At 56.9% G+C, this 19916-nt stretch overlaps 1 protein-coding gene across 1 annotated transcript; it reads left to right on the forward strand.

The window, feature by feature from the left end:
* Positions 1 to 701: 701 nt before the first annotated feature.
* On the forward strand, positions 702 to 17499 carry LOC130597105 (retinoic acid receptor RXR-beta-like; the record flags this gene model as incomplete). Its single annotated transcript, XM_057405351.1, has 7 exons — positions 702 to 881; positions 4476 to 4639; positions 5583 to 5712; positions 9806 to 9938; positions 12266 to 12357; positions 14724 to 14829; positions 17351 to 17499. Coding segments are annotated over 7 exons (953 nt in total), but the record flags the coding sequence as incomplete, so codon positions are not given.
* Between the last annotated feature and the right edge of the window lie 2417 nt (positions 17500 to 19916).

Genomic DNA, 19916 nt, shown 5'->3' on the forward strand with positions numbered 1-19916 from the left:
AAACCCATTGATCAACCCCATTGATAGAACCCATTGATCGACCCCATTGATAGAACCCATTGATCAACCCCATTGATAGAACCCATTGATCGACCCCATTGAAAGAACCCATTGATAGAACCCATTGATCAACCCCATTGATAGAACCCATAGATCGACCCCATTGATTCAACCCATTGATCGACCCCATTGATAGAACCCATTGATCAACCCCATTGATAGAACCCATAGATCGACCCCATTGATTCAACCCATTGATCGACCCCATTGATAGAACCCATTGATCAACCCCATTGATAGAACCCATAGATCGACCCCATTAATTCAACCCATTGATCAACCCCATTGATTCAACCCATTGATCGACCCCATTGATAAAACCCATTGATCAACCCCATTGATAGAACCCATTGATCGACCCCATTGATTCAACCCATTGATCAACCCCATTGATAGAACCCCTAGATCGACCCCATTGATTCAACCCATTGAAAGAACCCATTGATAGAACCCATTGATCAACCCCATTGATAGAACCCATAGATCGACCCCATTGATCCAACCCATGCCACAACCCCATCCCATCCATGCCGGACCTCATGAATCGCCCCATTGACCCAACCCATTGCCGGAACCCCATCGCGTCGCCTCCGGTTGACCCCCTATGGGCCTCCCCCCATTGCGTGTATGTCCCCATTTAGGGAAGCATTATGGGGTGTACAGCTGCGAGGGCTGCAAGGGCTTCTTCAAGCGCACGATCCGCAAGGACCTGAGCTACTCGTGCCGCGACAACCGCGCCTGCGTGGTGGACAAGCGCCAACGCAACCGATGCCAGTTCTGCCGCTACCAAAAGTGCCTGGCGAGCGGCATGAAGAGGGAGGGTGAGCTTTTGGGGGGGGGGGGTTGGGGGGATTGGGGGTGGGGGAGGAATGTGGGGGGGGGAGGTTAACTGGGAAGTCAACTGGGAGCTCAACTGGAAGAGGGAAACGCAACTGGAACTCAACGGGGAGAGAGGGACTCAACTGGGAACTCAATGGGGAGATGGGAAGTCAACTGGGAACTCAATGGGAAGAGGGGAACTCAACTGGGAGCTCAACTGGGAGAGGATAACTCAACTGGGAGCTCAATTGGAAGAGGGAAACGCAACTGGAACTCAACGGGGAGAGAGGGACTCAACTGGGAACTCAATGGGGAGATGGGAACTCAACTGGGAACTCAACGGGGAGAGGGAAACGCAACTGGAACTCAACGGGGAGAGAGGGACTCAACTGGGAACTCAATGGGGAGAGGGGAAGTCAACTGGGAACTCAATGGGGAGATGGGAACTCAACTGGGAGCTCAACTGGGAGAGGGGAACTCAACTGGGAGCTCAATGGGGAGATGGGAACTCAACTGGGAGCTCAACTGGGAGATGGGAACTCAACTGAGAACGCAACTGGGACAGGAGAACTCAACTGGGAGAGGGGAACTCAACTGGGAACTCAATGGGGAGATGGGAACTCAACTGGAAGAGGGGAACTCAACTGGGAACTCAACTGGAAGAGGAGAACTCAACTGGGAACTCAATGGGGAGATGACAATCAACTGGGAACTCAATGGGGAGATGGGAACTCAACTGGGAACTCAATGGGGAGATGGGAACTCAACTGGGAACACAACTGGAAGAGAACTCAACTGGGAACTCAATGGGGAAACACGAACTCAACTGGGAGCTCAACTGGGAGAGGGGAACTCAACTGGGAACTCAATGGGGAGATGGGAACTCAACTGGGAGCTCAATGGGGAGATGGGAACTCAACTGGGAGCTCAATGGGGAGATGGCAACTCAACTGGGAGCTCAATGGGGAGATGGGAACTCAACTGGGAACTCAATGGGGAGATGGGAAGTCAACTGGGAGCTCAATGGGGAGATGGGAACTCAACTGGGAACTCAATGGGGAGATGGGAACTCAACTGGGAGAGGGAAACTCAACTGGGAACTCAACTGGAAGAGGAGAACTCAACTGGGAGCTCAACTGGAAGAGGGGAACTCAACTGGGAACTCAATGGGGAAATGGGAACTCAACTGGGAACTCAACTGGAAGAGGGGAACTCAACTGGGAACTCAATGGGGAGATGGGAACTCAACTGGGAGCTCAATTGGAAGAGGGGAAGTCAACTGGGAACTCAATGGGGAGATGGGAAGTCAACTGGGAGTTCAATGGGGAGATGGGAGCTCGACTGGGAGAGGGGGACTCAACTGGGAGCTCAACTGGAAGAGGGGAACTCAACTGGGAACTCGATGGAGAGATTGGAACTCAATGGGGAGATGGGAACTCAACTGGGAACTTAATGGGGAGATGGGAACTCAACTGGGAACTTAATGGGGAGATGGGAACTCAACTGGGAACTCAATGGGGAGATGGGAACTCAATGGGGAGATGGGAACTCAACTGGGAACTCAATGAGGAGATGGGAACTCAACTGGGAACTCAATGAGGAGATGGGAACTCAACTGGGAACTCAACTGGGAGAGGGGAACTCAACTGGAAGAGGAGAACTCAACTGGGAGCTCAACTGGAAGAGGGGAACTCAACTGGGAGCTCAATGGGGAGATGGGAACTCAACTGGGAACTCAACTGGGAGAGGGGAACTTAACTGGGAACTCAATGGGGAGATGGGAACTCAACTGGGAACACAACTGGAAGAGGAGAACTCAACTGGGAACTCAATGGGGAAACGGGAACTCAACTGGGAGAGGGGAACTCAACTGGGAACTCAACTGGAAGAGGAGAACTCAACTGGGAACTCAATGGGGAGATGGGAACTCAACTGGGAGCTCAATGGGGAGATGGGAACTCAACTGGGAACTCAATGGGGAGACAGGAGCTCAACTGGGAGATGGGAACTCAACTGGGAACTCAATGGGGAGACGGGATCTCAACTGGGAACTCAATGGGGAGATGGGAACTCAACTGGGAGATGGGAACTCAACTGGGAACTCAACTGGAAGAGGAGAACTCAACTGGGAACTCAACTGGGAGATGGGAACTCGACTGGGAACTCAATGGGGAGATGGGAACTCAACTGGGAGCTCAACTGGAAGAGGGGAACTCAACTGGGAACTCAGTGGGGAGATGGGAACTCAACTGGGAACTCAATGGGGAGATGGGAACTCAACTGGGAACTCAACTGGAAGAGGGGAACTCAACTGGGAACTCAATGGGGAGATGGGAACTCAACTGGAACTCAATGGGGAGATGGGAACTCAACTGGGAACTCAACTGGAAGAGGAGAACTCAACTGGGAACTCAGTGGGGAGATGTGAACTCAACTGGGAGCTCAACTGGAAGAGGAGAACTCAACTGGGAACTCAATGGGGAAACGGGAACTCAACTGGGAGAGGGGAACTCAACTGGGAACTCAATGGGGAGATGGGAACTCAACTGGGAACTCAATGGGGAAACACGAACTCAACTGGGAACTCAACTGGGAGAGGAGAACTCAACTGGGAACTCAATGGGGAAACGGGAACTCAACTGGGAGAGGGGAACTCAACTGGGAACTCAATGGGGAGATGGGAAGTCAACTGGGAGCTCAATGGGGAGATGGGAACTCAACTGGGAGCTCAATGGGGAGATGGGAACTCAACTGGGAGCTCAATGGGGAGATGGGAACTCAACTGGGAACTCAATGGGGAGATGGGAACTCAACTGGGAGCTCAACTGGGAGAGGGGAACTCAACTGAGAACTCAACTGGAAGAGGGGAACTCAACTGGGAACTCAATGGGGAGATGGGAACTCAACTGGGAACTCAACTGGAAGAGGGGAACTCAACTGGGAGAGGGGGACTCAACTGGAAGCTCAACTGGAAGAGGGGAACCCAACTGGGAACTCAATGGGGAGATGGGAACTCAACTGGGAGCTCAATGGGGAGATGGGAACTCAACTGGGAACTCAATGGGGAAACAAGAACTCAACTGGGAGCTCAATGGGGGATGGGAGCTCAACTGGGAGCTCAATGGGGAGATGGGAACTCAACTGGGAACTCAATGGGGAGATGGGAACTCAACTGGGAGCTCAACTGGGAGATGGGAACTCAACTGGGAACTCAACTGGAAGAGGGGAACTCAACTGGGAACTCAACTGGGAGATGGGAACTCAACTGGAACTCAATGGGGAGATGGGAACTCAACTGGGAGCTCAACTGGAAGAGGGGAACTCAACTGGGAGAGGGGGACTCAACTGGAAGCTCAACTGGAAGAGGGGAACCCAACTGGGAACTCAATGGGGAGATGGGAGCTCAACTGGGAGCTCAATGGGGAGATGGGAACTCAACTGGGAACTCAGTGGGGAAACAAGAACTCAACTGGGAGCTCAATGGGGGATGGGAGCTCAACTGGGAACTCAATGTGGAGATGGGAACTCAATGGGGAACCCAACTGGGAGCTCAATGGGGAGATGGGAGCTCACCCCCCCCCCACCCCGCCCCATAGCCGTGCAGGAGGAGCGCCAGCGGGGCAAGGACAAGGAGAAGGACGGCGACCCCGACGCTGTGGGGCCGGGCCCCGGGCAGGAGATGCCGGTGGAGAAGCTGCTGGAGGCCGAGCTGGCCGTGGAGCACAAAGCGGAGCAGGGCAGCGACGGCGCCGGCACCGCGGTCAGTGGACACCCCCCTTCACCCCCCTTCACCCCCCCTTCCCCCCCTTCACCCCCCCTTCACCCCCCTTTAACCCCCCTTCACCCCCCCTTCACCCCCCTTCACCCCCCTTAATCCCCCTTCACCCCCCTTTTAACCTCCCTGAACGCCCCCTTCACCCCCTTTAACCCCCCTTTACCCCCCCTTCACCCCCCCTTCACCTCCCCTTAACCCCCCCTTCACCCCCCCTTTAACCACCCCTTCACCCCCCCTTTAAACCCCCTTCACCCCCCTTTAACCCCCCTGAACCCCCCTTTAACCCCCCCTTGAACCCCTTGAACCCCCCCTTTAACCCCCCTTCACCCCCCTTTAACCCCACCTGAACACCCCCTTTAACCCCCCCTTTAAACCCCCTGAACCCTCTTCACCCCCCTTCACGTCCACATTCTCTTCGCCCCAACCCCATCCCCCATCCCCATCCCTTCCCCCATCCCCATTCCCATCCCCCCATCCCTCCCCCCCATTCCCTTCTCCCCCATCCCCATTCCCTTCCCCCCCAATCCCATCCCCCATCCCTTCCCCCCTCCCCCCATCCCCCCATCCCATCCCCCCATTACCATTCCCTTTCCCCCCAATCCCATTCCCAACCCCATCCCCATCCCCCCTTTCCCTTCCCCCCCATCCCCATTCCCATCCCCCCATCCCTTCTCCCCCCATCCCTTCCCCCCATCCCCATTCATCCCTTCCCCCCATCCCCATCCCCATCCCATGCCCATGCCTTCACGTTCCCCCCCCCTTCGCCATTCCATCCCCATCCCATCCCCATCCCCATCCCCATCCCATCCCCATCCTCATCCCTATACCCATCCTCCATCCCCCCATCCCCATCCCCCCATCCCATCCCCATCCCCCATCCCACCCCCCACCCCCCAACCTCCACCCCCCCTCACTGCTCGCCCCCCAGCCCCGTGACCCGGTGACCAACATCTGCCAGGCCGCGGACCAGCAGCTCTTCACCCTGGTCGAGTGGGCCAAGAGGGTGCCCCGCTTCTGCCAGCTGCCCCTCGACGACCAGGTCATCCTCCTGCGGGCAGGTACCGCCTATGGGGCAGCTATGGGGCACCTATGGGGTGTCTATGGGTCTCTATGGGGGTCTATGGGGTCCCTACGGGGGTCTATGGGGTCCCTATGGGTCTCTATGGGGGTCTATGGGGTCACTATGGGGGTCTATGGGGTCCCTATGGGTCTCTATGGGGGTCTATGTGGTCCCTATGGGGGTCTATGGGGTTCCTATGGGTCTCTATGTGGTCCCTATGGGTCTCTATGGGGTTCCTATGGGGGTCTATGGGGTTTCTATGGGGGCCCCACTTCTGCCAGCTGCCCCTCGACGACCAGGTCATCCTCCTGCGGGCAGGTACCGCCTATGGGGCGGCTATGGGGCACCTATGGGGTGTCTATGGGTCTCTATGGGGGTCTATGGGGTCCCTACGGGGGTCTATGGGGTCCCTATGGGTCTCTATGGGGGTCTATGGGGTCCCTATGGGGTCTATGGGGTCCCTATGGGTCTCTATGGGTTCCTATGGGGTCTATGGGGTCCCTATGGTTCTCTATGGGGTCCCTATGGGTCTATGGGGGTCTATGTGGTCCCTATGGGGGTCTATGGGGTTCCTATGGGTCTCTATGTGGTCCCTATGGGTCTCTATGGGGTTCCTATGGGGGTCTATGGGGTTTCTATGGGGGCCCCGCTTCTGCCAGCTGCCCCTCGACGACCAGGTCATCCTCCTGCGGGCAGGTACCGCCTATGGGGTGGCTATGGGGCACCTATGGGGTGTCTATGGGGGTCTATGGGGTGTCTATGGGGGTCTATGGGGTGTCTATGGGGGTCTATGGGGTCCTATTGGGGACCTATGGGTCTCTATGTGGTCCCTATGGGGTCCTACTGTGGACCTATGGGTCTCTATGGGGTGTCTATGGGCCTCTATGGGGTCCCTATGGGGGTCTATGGGGTCCTATTGGGGACCTATGGGTCTCTATGGGGTCCCTATGGGTCTCTATGGGGTGTCTATGGGGTCCCTATGGGGGTCTATGGGGTCCCTATGGGGGTCTATGGGGTCCCTATGGGGGTCTATGGGGTCCCTATGGGGGTCTATGGGGTTCCTATGGGGGTCTATGGGGTTTCTATGGGGGCCCCGCTTCTGCCAGCTGCCCCTCGACGACCAGGTCATCCTCCTGCGGGCAGGTACCGCCTATGGGGCGGCTATGGGGCGTCTATGGGGCGCTATGGGGTCCCTATGGGGTCCCTATGGGGGTCTATGGGGTCCTATTGGGGACCTATGGGTTTATGGGGGTCTATGGGGGGTTTATGGGGGTCTATGGGGCTCTATGGGGTTCCTATGGGGGTCTATGGGGGTCTATGGGGTGTCTATGGGGTCCCTATGGGGGTCTATGGGATGCTATGGGGTCCTATTGTGGACCTATGGGTCTCTATGGGGTCCTATGGGGGTCTATGGAGTCTCTATGGGGTGTCTATGGGGGTCTATGGGGGACCTATGGGGGTCTATGGGATGCTATGGGGTCCCTATGGGTCTCTATGGGGTCCCTATGGGGGACCAATGGGGTCCTATTGTGGACCTATGGGTCTCTATGGGGTGTCTATGGGGGTCAATGGGGTGCCTATGGGGTCCCTATGGGGTCCTGTGGGGGACCTATAGGTCTCTATGGGGTCCCTATGGGGGTCAATGGGGTCCTATGGCGTCCTATTGGGGACCTATGGGGGTCTGTGGGGTCCCATGGGGGACCTGTGGGTCTCTATGGGGTCTCTATGGGGTCCTATGGGGGACCTATGGGTCTCTGTGGGGTCTCTATGGGGTCCCTTTGGGGGTCTGTGGGGTCCCTATGGGGCTCTATGGGGTTTCTGTGGGGGCCCCACTTCTGCCGGCTTCCACACTTACGATTCTGCCCCACACACACGGGGCCACCCCACACTTATGGGGCCGTCCCACACTTATGGGGCCACCCCACGCTTACGGGACTGCCCCATAGTTATGGGGCTGGTCTCCGTATATGGGGCTGCCCCACATTTATGGGGCTTCCCCACATTTATGGGGCTGCCCCACCCTTATGGGGCCACCCCACGCTTATGGGACTGCGCCACACTTATGGGACTGCCCCACACATATGGGGCCGACCTGCATATATGGGGCGGCCCCACACTTACAGGTCCACCCCACACATATGGGTCCACCCCACACAAATGGGTCCAAACACACATATGGGTCTGCCCCACACTTACGAGTCCGCCCTACACATATGGGGCTGCCCCACACTTATGGGGCTGCCCCACACTTATGGGTCCGCCCCACACATATGGGTCTGCCCCACACTTATGAGTCCGCCCCACACTTATGGGTCTGCCCCACACTTATGAGTCCGCCCCACACTTATGGGTCTGCCCCACACTTATGAGTCCGCCCCACACTTATGGGTCTGCCCCACACATATGAGTCCACCCCACACTTATGGGTCCGCCCCACACTTATGAGTCCACCCCACACTTATGGGTCCGCCCCATACTTATGAGTCCACCCCACACTTATGGGTCTGCCCCACACATATGAGTCCACCCCACACTTATGGGTCTGCCCCACACATATGAGTCCACCCCACACTTATGGGTCCGCCCCACACTTATGGGGCCGCCCCACACTTATGGGTCCTTCCCACACTTATGAGTCCACCCCACACTTATGGGTCCGCCCCACACTTATGGGTCCGCCCCACACTTATGGGGCCGCCCCACACTTATGAGTCCACCCCACACTTACGGGTCTGCCCCACACTTATGGGTCCTTCCCACACATATGACTCCACCCCACACTTATGAGTCCACCCCACACTTATGGGTCCGCCCCAGACTTATGAGTCCACCCCACACTTATGGGTCTGCCCCACACATATGAGTCCACCCCACACGTATGGGTCTGCTCCCCACACTGCCCCACACATATGGGTCCACCCCACACTTATGGGTCTGCCCCACACATATGAGTCCACCCCACACTTATGGGTCCACCCCACACTTATGGGTCTGCCCCACACATATGAGTCTCCTCCACACTTATGGGTCCGCCCCACACTTATGGGTCCGCCCCACACTTATGGGTCCGCCCCACACTTATGGGGCCGCCCCACACTTATGGGTCCTTCCCACACTTATGAGTCCGCCCCACACTTATGGGGCCGCCCCACACTTATGAGTCCACCCCACACTTACGGGTCTGCCCCACACTTATGGGTCCTTCCCACACATATGACTCCACCCCACACTTATGAGTCCACCCCACACTTACGGGTCCGCCCCACACTTATGGGTCCACCCCACACTTATGGGTCTGCCCCACACATATGAGTCCACCCCACACTTATGGGTCTGCCCCACACATATGAGTCCACCCCACACTTATGGGTCCGCCCCACACTTATGGGGCCGCCCCACACTTATGGGTCCTTCCCACACTTATGAGTCCACCCCACACTTATGGGTCCGCCCCACACTTATGGGTCCGCCCCACACTTATGGGGCCGCCCCACACTTATGAGTCCACCCCACACTTATGGGTCCGCCCCATACTTATGAGTCCACCCCACACTTATGGGTCCACCCCACACTTATGAGTCCACCCCACACATATGGGTCCACCCCACACAAATGGGTCCAAACACACATATGGGTCTGCCCCACACTTACGAGTCCGTCCCACACATATGGGGCTGCCCCACACTTATGGGTCTGCCCCACACTTATGAGTCCACCCCACACTTATGAGTCCACCCCACACTTATGGGGCCGCCCCACACTTATGAGTCCACCCCACACTTATGGGTCCTTCCCACACTTATGGGTCCGCCCCACACTTATGGGTCCGCCCCACACTTATGAGTCCACCCCACACTTATGGGTCTGCCCCACACATATGAGTCCACCCCACACTTATGGGTCCACCCCACACTTATGGGTCCGCCCCACACTTATGGGTCTGCCCCACACATATGAGTCCGCCCCACACTTATGGGTCCACCCCCCACTTATGAGTCCACCCCACACTTATGGGTCCACCCCACACTTATGGGTCCGCCCCACACTTATGGGTCTGCCCCACACTTATGGGGCCGCCCCATTGCCTGCAGGCTGGAACGAGCTGCTCATCGCCTCCTTCTCGCACCGCTCCATCTCCGTGCAGGACGGGATCCTCCTGGCCACGGGGCTCCACGTCCACCGCAACAGCGCCCACAGCGCCGGCGTGGGGGCCATCTTCGACAGGTTGGGGGGCAGCGGTGGGGCAGGAATGGGGCTGGAATGGGGTTTCAATGGGGTTTCAATGGGGTTTCAATGGGGTTTCAATGGGGCAGGAATGGGGTTTCAATGGGGTTTCAATGGGGCAGGAATGGGGTTTCAATGGGGTTTCAATGGGGCAGGAATGGGGCAGCAATGGGGTTTCAATGGGGTTTCAATGGGGCAGGAATGGGGTTTCAATGGGGTTTCAATGGGGTTTCAATGGGGTTTCAATGGGGCAGGAATGGGGTTTCAATGGGGTTTCAATGGGGTTTCAATGGGGTTTCAATGGGGTTTCAATGGGGTTTCAATGGGGTTTCAATGGGGTTTCAATGGGGTTTCAATGGGGTTTCAATGGGGTTTCAATGGGGTTTCAATGGGGCAGCAATGGGGTTTCAATGGGGTTTCAATGGGGTTTCAATGGGGTTTCAATGGGGCAGCAATGGGGCTGGAATGGGGTTTCAATGGGGCAGGAATGGGGCAGCAATGGGGTTTCAATGGGGTTTCAATGGGGTTTCAATGGGGTTTCAATGGGGTTTCAATGGGGTTTCAATGGGGCTGGAATGGGGCAGCAATGGGGTTTCAATGGGGCTGGAATGGGGTTTCAATGGGGTTTCAATGGGGTTTCAATGGGGTTTCAATGGGGCTGGAATGGGGTTTCAATGGGGTCACAATGGGGCAGCAATGGGGCAGCGGTGGGGCAGCAATGGGGCTGGAATGGGGCTGCAATGGGGCTGCAATGGGGCTGGAATGGGGCAGCAATGGGGCAGAGGTGGGGCAGGAATGGGGCAGCAATGGGGTTTCAATGGGGTTTCAATGGGGTTTCAATGGGGCAGGAATGGGGTTTCAATGGTGTTTCAATGGGGTTTCATTGGGTTTAATGGGGTTCAATGGGGTTTCAATGGGGTTCAATGGGGCTGGAATGGGGCAGCAATGGGGTTTCAATGGGGTTTCAATGGGGTTTCAATGGGGCAGGAATGGGGCAGCAATGGGGTTTCAATGGGGTTTCAATGGGGTTTCAATGGGGTTTCAATGGGGCAGGAATGGGGCAGCAATGGGGTTTCAATGGGGTTTCAATGGGGCTGGAATGGGGTTTCAATGGGGCAGAGGTGGGGCAGCAATGGGGTTTCAATGGGGCAGGAATGGGGCTGGAATGGGGTTTCAATGGGGCAGGAATGGGGCAGCAATGGGGTTTCAATGGGGTTTCAATGGGGTTTCAATGGGGTTTCAATGGGGCAGGAATGGGGCAGCAATGGGGTTTCAATGGGGTTTCAATGGGGTTTCAATGGGGCTGGAATGGGGCAGCAATGGGGTTTCAATGGGGTTTCAATGGGGTTTCAATGGGGTTTCAATGGGGCAGGAATGGGGCAGCAATGGGGTTTCAATGGGGTTTCAATGGGGTTTCAATGGGGTTTCAATGGGGTTTCAATGGGGTTTCAATGGGGCTGGAATGGGGTTTCAATGGGGTTTCAATGGGGTTTCAATGGGGTTTCAATGGGGTTTCAATGGGGTTTCAATGGGGCTGGAATGGGGTTTCAATGGGGTTTCAATGGGGCAGCAATGGGGCTGCAATGGGGCAGCGGTGGGGCAGCAATGGGGCAGCGGTGGGGCAGCAATGGGGTTTCAATGGGGCTGGAATGGGGTTTCAATGGGGCAGCAATGGGGCAGCAATGGGGCAGGAATGGGGCTGGAATGGGGCTGGAATGGGGTTGGAATGGGGTTGGAATGGGGCAGGAATGGGGTTTCAATGGGGTTGGAATGGGGCAGGAATGGGGTTGCAATGGGGTGGAATGGGGCTGGCACTGCCATGGAATCACCCCATTGACCCCCCCTGCCTCACTGAATCCCCCCCTGCCCCATTGACCCCCCCTGCCCCACTGACCCCCCCCTGCCCCATTGACCCCCCCTGCCCCATTGACCCCCCCTGCCCCACTGAACCCCTCCTGCCCCACTGAACCCCCCTGCCCCACTGAACCCCCCCTGCCCCATTGACCCCCCCTGCCCCACTGAACCCCCCTGCCCCATTGACCCCCCCCTGCCCCACTGAACCCCCCTGCCCCATTGACCCCCCCTGCCCCACTGACCCCCCCTGCCCCACTGAACCTGCCCCACTGAATCCCCCCCTGCCCCATTGACCCCCCCTGCCCCACTGAACCCCCCCCTGCCCCATTGAACCCCCCATTGAACCCCCCCCACCCCATTGAACCCATTGACCCCCACTGAACCCCCCCTGCCCCACTGACCCCCCCTGCCCCATTGACCCCCCCTGCCCCACTGAACCCCCCCTGCCCCACTGAACCCCCCCTGCCCCATAGGGTGCTGACGGAGCTGGTGTCCAAGATGCGGGACATGCGCATGGATAAGACAGAGCTGGGATGCTTGCGGGCCATCATCCTCTTCAACCCGGGTAAGGGACCCTCAGAGGGGCGCTATGGGGCAGCCCCATAGCGGGACATAGGGGGCAGCCCCATAGTGCCTCTATGGGGCAGCCCCATCATCCACTTCCATCCGGGTAAAGGATGCTCCCCATAGGGATGCAGGGATAACGGCAGTGGTCCATGGGGGTACCAGTGTGGGATATGGGGCAGGGGGACGCTCAGAGGGGGTCTATGGGGCAGCCCCATAGCGGGAAATAGGGGGCAGACCCATCGTGGGTCTATGGGTCAGCCCCATAGCGGGATATAGGGGGCAGCCCCATCGTGGGTCTATGGGGCAGCCCCATCGTCCTCTTCAACCCGGGTAAGGGACCCTCAGAGGGGCGCTATGGGGCAGCCCCATCCTCCGCCCCATAGCGGGACATAGGGGGCAGCCCCATAGTGCCTCTATGGGGCAGCCCCATCATCCACTTCCATCCGGGTAAAGGATGCTCCCCATAGGGATGCAGGGATAACGGCAGTGGTCCATGGGGGTACCAGTGTGGGATATGGGGCAGGGGGACGCTCAGAGGGGGTCTATGGGGCAGCCCCATAGCGGGACATAGGGGGCAGACCCATCGTGGGTCTATGGGTCAGCCCCATAGCGGGATATAGGGGGCAGCCCCATCGTGGGTCTATGGGGCAGCCCCATCGTCCTCTTCAACCTGGGTAAGGGACCCTCAGAGGGGCGCTATGGGGCAGCCCCATAGCGGGACATAGGGGGCAGCCCCATAGTGCCTCTATGGGGCAGCCCCATCATCCACTTCCATCCGGGTAAAGGATGCTCCCCATAGGGATGCAGGGATAACGGCAGTGGTCCATGGGGGTACCAGTGTGGGATGTGGGGCAGGGGGACGCTCAGAGGGGGTCTATGGGGCAGCCCCATAGCGGGACATAGGGGGCAGACCCATCGTGGGTCTATGGGTCAGCCCCATAGTGGGATATAGGGGGCAGCCCCATCGTGGGTCTATGGGGCAGCCCCATCGTCCTCTTCAACCCGGGTAAGGGACCCTCAGAGGGGCGCTATGGGGCAGCCCCATAGCGGGACATAGGGGGCAGCCCCATAGTGCCTCTATGGGGCAGCCCCATCATCCACTTCCATCCGGGTAAAGGATGCTCCCCATAGGGATGCAGGGATAACGGCAGTGGTCCATGGGGGTACCAGTGTGGGATATGGGGCAGGGGGACGCTCAGAGGGGGTCTATGGGGCAGCCCCATAGCGGGACATAGGGGGCAGACCCATCGTGGGTCTATGGGTCAGCCCCATAGCGGGATATAGGGGGCAGCCCCATCGTGGGTCTATGGGGCAGCCCCATCGTCCTCTTCAACCCGGGTAAGGGACCCTCAGAGGGGCGCTATGGGGCAGCCCCATAGCGGGGCATAGGGGGCAGCCCCATAGTGCCTCTATGGGGCAGCCCCATCATCCACTTCCATCCGGGTAAAGGATGCTCCCCATAGGGATGCAGGGATAACGGCAGTGGTCCATGGGGGTACCAGTGTGGGATATGGGGCAGGGGGACGCTCAGAGGGGGTCTATGGGGCAGCCCCATAGCGGGACATAGGGGGTAGCCCCATCGTGGGTCTATGGGGTAGCCCCATAGCGGGACATAGGGGTCTCCGCATAGTGTCTCTATGGGGCAGCCCCATAGCGGGATATAGGACTCACCCCATAGTGTCTTTATGGGGCAGCCCCATAGCTGGATATAGGGGGGGTCCCACCATAGCGTCCCTATGGTTCAGCCCCATAGCAGGATATAGGGGGCAGCCCCATAGCGGGCTATAGCTCTCCCCCCATAGCATCCCTATAGTTCAGCCCCATAGCGGGATCTAGATCTCCCCCCATAGCATCCCTATGGTTCAGCCCCATAGCAGGATATAGGGGGCAGCCCCATAGCAGGCTATAGCTCTCCCCCCATAGCATCCCTATGGTTCAGCCCCATAGTGGGTTATAGCTCTCCCCCCATAGCATCCCTATAGTTCAGCCCCATAGCAGGATATAAGGGGGGGTCCCACTATGGCGTTTCTATGGGGCAGCCCCATAGCCGGATCTAGATCTCCCCCCATAGCATCCCTATGCTTCATCCCCATAGCAGGATATAGGGAGCAGCCCCATAGTGGGATATAGGGGGCAGCCCCATAGCGGGCTATAGCTCTCCCCCCACAGCATCCCTATGGGGCAGCCCCATAGCAGGATATAGGGGGCAGCCCCATAGCAGGCTATAGCTCTCCCCCCACTGCATCCCTATGGTTCCGCCCCATAGCGGGCTATAGCTCTCCCCCCCACAGCATCCCTATGGGGCAGCCCCATAGCGGGGCCATGGGGCGGGTTGGGGGGCGCCATTGCCGCTCTGCCCCATAGATGCCAAGGGCCTGTCCAACGCGGCCGAGGTGGAGCTGCTGCGGGAGAAGGTTTACGCGGGGCTGGAGGCGTACTGCAAGCAGCGGTACCCGGAGCAGCAGGGAAGGTGGGGACGGACCCGGAATGTGCGGAATTCGACCCAAAATTCGTCAAAATCGACCCAAAATTCGGCAAAATCGACCCAAAATTGGTCAAAATCGACCCAAAATTGGTCAAAATCGACCCAAAATTTGTCAAAATCGCACCTAAATTCGTCAAAATCGACCCAAAATGCGTCAAAATCGACCCGAAATTCGTCAAAATTGACCCAAAATGCGTCAAAATCGACCCCCCATAATTTGTCAAAATCGACCCAAAATGCGTCAAAATCGACCCAATATTCGTCAAAATCGACCCAAAATACGTCAAAATCGACCCAAAATTGGTCAAAATCGATCCAAAATTCGGCAAAATCAACCCAAAATGCGTCAAAATCGACCCAATATTCGTCAAAATCGACCCAAAATGCGTCAAATTCGACCCCCCAAAATTCGTCAAAATCGACCCAAAATGCGTCAAAATCGACCCAAAATGCGTCTAAATCACCCCAAAATTCGTCTAAATCGACCCAAAATTCGTCAAAATCGACCCAAAATTCGTCAAAATCGACCCAAAATTCTTCAAAATCGACCCAAAATTCGTCAAAATCGACCCAAAATTCGTCAAAATCGCCCCAAAATTCGTCGAAATCACCAAAACAAAACATAAAAATGACCCCAGAAAACATCAAATTCACCCAAAAAAACATCAAATTCACCCCCAAAAAACATAAAAATGACCCCAAAATGCATCAAAATGACCCAAAACATGCGGAATTCAACCCAAAATTCGTCAAAATCGCCCCAAAATTCGTCAAAATCGCCCCCCAAAAACATAAAAATGACCCCAAAATGCATCAAAATGACCCCAAAATGCGTCAAAATGACCCAAAGTTCGTCAAAATCGACCCAAAATTCGTCAAAGTCCCCCCAAAATTCGTCAAAATGACACCAAAATTCGTCAAAATCACCCCAAAATTCATCAAATTCAGCCCAAAATGTGTCAAAATTACCCAAAACGCGCGGAATTCACCCCAAAATCCGTCAAAATCACCCCAAAATTCGTCAAAATCGCCCCAAAATCCCCCTTTTTCACCCCAAAACCCTTTCCCCCAAATCCCCCCAATTTCACCCCAAATCCCCCCAATTTGCTCCCAAAAAACGCTAATTTCACCCCAAAACCCTTTCCCCCCCAAAACCCCCCAATTTCCCCCCAATTTCCCCCAGATTTAAACCCAAAATCCCCCTTTTTCACCCCAAAACCCTTTCCCCCCTTTCCCCCCCATTTCCCCCCGAAAACCCCCCAATTTCACCCCAAATCCCCCCAGATTTAAACCCAAAAACCCCCTTTTTCACCCCAAAACCTTTTCTCCCCCTTTCCCCCCCCAAACCCCCTAATTTGACCCCCAAAACCCCCCAATTTCCCCCAGATTTAAACCCAAAATCCCCCTTTTTCACCCCAAAACCCTTTCCCCCCCTTTTCCCCCCTCCTTTTTACCCAAAATCCCCCTTTTTCACCCCAAAACCCATTCCCCCCCATTTCCCCCCCAAAACCCTTTCCCCCCCCCCCCCAATTTCCCCCCAAATCCCCCAGATTTAACCCCAACACCCCCCTTTTTCACCCCAAAACCCTTTCCCCCCTCCTTTTTACCCAAAATCCCCCTTTTTCACCCCAAAACCTTTTCCCCCATTTCCCCCCAAAACCCCCAATTTCCCCCAAATCCCCCCAATTTAACCCCAAAATCCCCCTTTTTCACCCCAAAACCCTTTCCCCCCCTTTCCCCCCCATTTCCCCCCCAAAACCCCCCAATTTCCCCCCAAATCCCCCCGATTTAACCCCAAAACCCCCCTTTTTCACCCCAAAACCCTTTCCCCCCTCCTTTTTACCCAAAATCCCCCTTTTTCACCCCAAAACCCATTCCCCCCCATTTCCCCCCCAAAACCCCCCAATTTCCCCCCAAATCCCCCCGATTTAACCCCAAAACCCCCCTTTTTCACCCCAAAACCCTTTCCCCCCATTCCCCCCCATTTCCCCCCCAAAACCCCCCAATTTCCCCCCAAATCCCCCCGATTTAACCCCAAAACCCCCCTTTTTCACCCCAAAACCCTTTCCCCCCTCCTTTTTACCCAAAATCCCCCTTTTTCACCCCAAAACCTTTTCCCCCCATTTCCCCCCCAAAACCCCCCAATTTCCCCCCAAATCCCCCCGATTTAACCCCAATTTAACCCCAAAATCCCCCTTTTTCACCCCAAAACCCATTCCCCCCCATTTCCCCCCCAAAACCCCCCAATTTCCCCCCAAATCCCCCCGATTTAACCCCAAAACCCCCCTTTTTCACCCCAAAACCCTTTCCCCCCTCCTTTTTACCCAAAACCCCCCTTTTTCACCCCAAAACCTTTTCTCCCCCTTTCCCCCCCCAAAACCCCCCAATTTCCCCCCAATTTCCCCCAGATTTAACCCCAAAACCCCCTTTTTCACCCCAAAACCCTTTCCCCCCTCCTTTTTACCCAAAATCCCCCTTTTTCACCCCATTTTCCCCCCTGTTTTAGGTTCGCCAAGCTCCTCCTCCGCCTCCCTGCCCTGCGCTCCATTGGCCTCAAGTGCCTGGAGCATCTCTTCTTCTTCAAGCTCATCGGGGACACCCCCATCGACACCTTCCTCATGGAGATGCTCGAAGCCCCACATCAACTCTCCTAAAGTGGGGGGAGGGGACACACTTATGGGTCCGCCCCATAAGTTAAAGCCCCGAAAACGCCCCCAAAATCGGCTTTTTCTACCCCAAAATAGGATGGGTTTTCCCCATGGGATGAAGGATGCGGGAGGGGATGCGAAGTGGTACCCAAGGGGGAAAGTGATGGGGAGGGGGTGGGGATTGAGAGGGGTTCTATGGGGCAGCCCCATAGAGGGATGTGGGGGTCCGCCCCATAAGTTAAAGCCCCGAAAACGCCCCCAAAATCGGCTTTTTCTACCCCAAAATTGGGGGGTTTCCACCCCAACATGGGATGAAGGATGCGGGATGCGAAGTGGTACCCAAGGGAGGAAGTGATGGGGAGAGGGGGGAATTGAGAGGGGTTCTATGGGGCAGCCCCATAGAGGGATGTGGGGGTCCGCCCCATAAGTTAACACCCCCAAAATCGGCCTTTTCCACCCCAAAATAGGAGGGTTTCCACCCCAACATGGGATGAAGGATGCGGGATGCAAAGTGGTACCCAAGGGCAGAAGTGATGGGGGGGGCATTGATAGGGGTTCTATGGGGCAGCCCCATAGTGGGACGTGGGGGTCCCCCTATAGTGGTTCTATGGGGCAGCCCCATAGTGGGATGGGGGGGACAACCCCCTTATAGTGGTTCTATGGGGCACCCCTATATTGCTCTATGGGACACCCCTATAGTGGGACGTGGGGGTCCCCCAATAGTGGTTCTATGGGGCAGCCCCATACTGGGACATGGGGGTCCCCCAATAGTGGTTCTATGGGGCAGCCCCATAGTGGGACATGGGGGTCCCCCAATAATGGTTCTATGGGGCAGCCCCATAGTGGGATATGGGGGTCCCCCTATAGCGGTTCTATGGGGCAGCCCCATAGTGGGATATGGGGGTCCCCCTATAGCGGTTCTATGGGGCAGCCCCATAGTGGGACATGGGGGTCCCCCTATAGTGGTTCTATGGGGCAGCCCCATAGTGGGATATGGGGGTCCCCCTATAGTGGTTCTATGGGGCAGCCCCATAGTGGGACATGGGGGTCCCCCTATAGCGGTTCTATGGGGCAGCCCCATAGTGGGATATGGGGGTCCCCCTATAGCGGTTCTATGGGGCAGCCCCATAGTGGGACATGGGGGTCCCCCTATAGCGGTTCTATGGGGCAGCCCCATAGTGGGATATGGGGGTCCCCCTATAGCGGTTCTATGGGGCAGCCCCATAGTGGGACATGGGGGTCCCCCTATAGCGGTTCTATGGGGCAGCCCCATAGTGGGATATGGGGGTCCCCCTATAGCAGTTCTATGGGGCAGCCCCATAGTGGGACATGGGGGTCCCCCTATAGCGGTTCTATGGGGCAGCCCCATAGTGGGACATGGGGGTCCCCCAATAGGGGTTCTATGGGGCAGCCCCATAGTGGGATATGGGGGTCCCCCTATAGTGGTTCTATGGGGCAGCCCCATAGTGGGATATGGGGGTCCCCCTATAGTGGTTCTATGGGGCAGCCCCATAGTGGGACATGGGGGTCCCCCTATAGTGGTTCTATGGGGCAGCCCCATAGTGGGACATGGGGGTCCCCCTATAGTGGTTCTATGGGGCAGCCCCATAGTGGGACATGGGGGTCCCCCAATAGTGGTTCTATGGGGCAGCCCCATAGTGGGATATGGGGGTCCCCCTATAGTGGTTCTATGGGGCAGCCCCATAGTGGGACATGGGGGTCCCCCTATAGTGGTTCTATGGGGCAGCCCCATAGTGGGACATGGGGGTCCCCCTATAGTGGTTCTATGGGGCAGCCCCATAGTGGGACATGGGGGTCCCCCAATAGTGGTTCTATGGGGCAGCCCCATAGTGGGACATGGGGGTCCCCCTATAGTGTCTCTATGGGGCACCCCTATAGTGGGATATGGGGGTCCCCCAACAGTGTCTCTATGGGGCACCCCCATAGTGGGACCCCCCTATAGAACTATGGGCTATGGGGCAGCCCCATCGTGTGGGATAGGGGGGGCCCCCCACCATAACCACCCTATAGGGCTCTATGGGGCAGCCCCATAGTGAGGCTCCCCCCACTGAGGCACCCAATAGCACTTTGAATGGGGGGGGGGGAGGGCCCCATAGACCCCTATGGGGGGCCCTAAATACCCTATGGGGGGGTCCAATGGGACTTGGGGGGCGGAGGGGGGGGGTTGTTGTGGGTCCTACAGAAACACCGCCCCCCATCTCCCCCCCATTGCTTTGGATTAAAGTTGCTGCTTCTCGGTCACCGGAGGGTGGTTGGTTATGGGAGGGGGTCACCCCATAGATCCCTGCCCCATAGATCCCCCTTTGCCCCATAGATCCCTGCCCCATAGATCCCTGCCCCATAGATTCCCCCTTTGCCCCATAGATCCCTGCCCCATAGATCCCCCTTTGCCCCATAGATCCC

The sequence above is a fragment of the Pezoporus wallicus genome, unplaced genomic scaffold, assembly GCF_028554395.1.
Source record: "Pezoporus wallicus isolate ANWC-B61680 ecotype Strahan unplaced genomic scaffold, APGP_CSIRO_Pwel_v1 contig_10755, whole genome shotgun sequence".
Lineage (NCBI taxonomy): Eukaryota > Metazoa > Chordata > Aves > Psittaciformes > Psittacidae > Pezoporus > Pezoporus wallicus.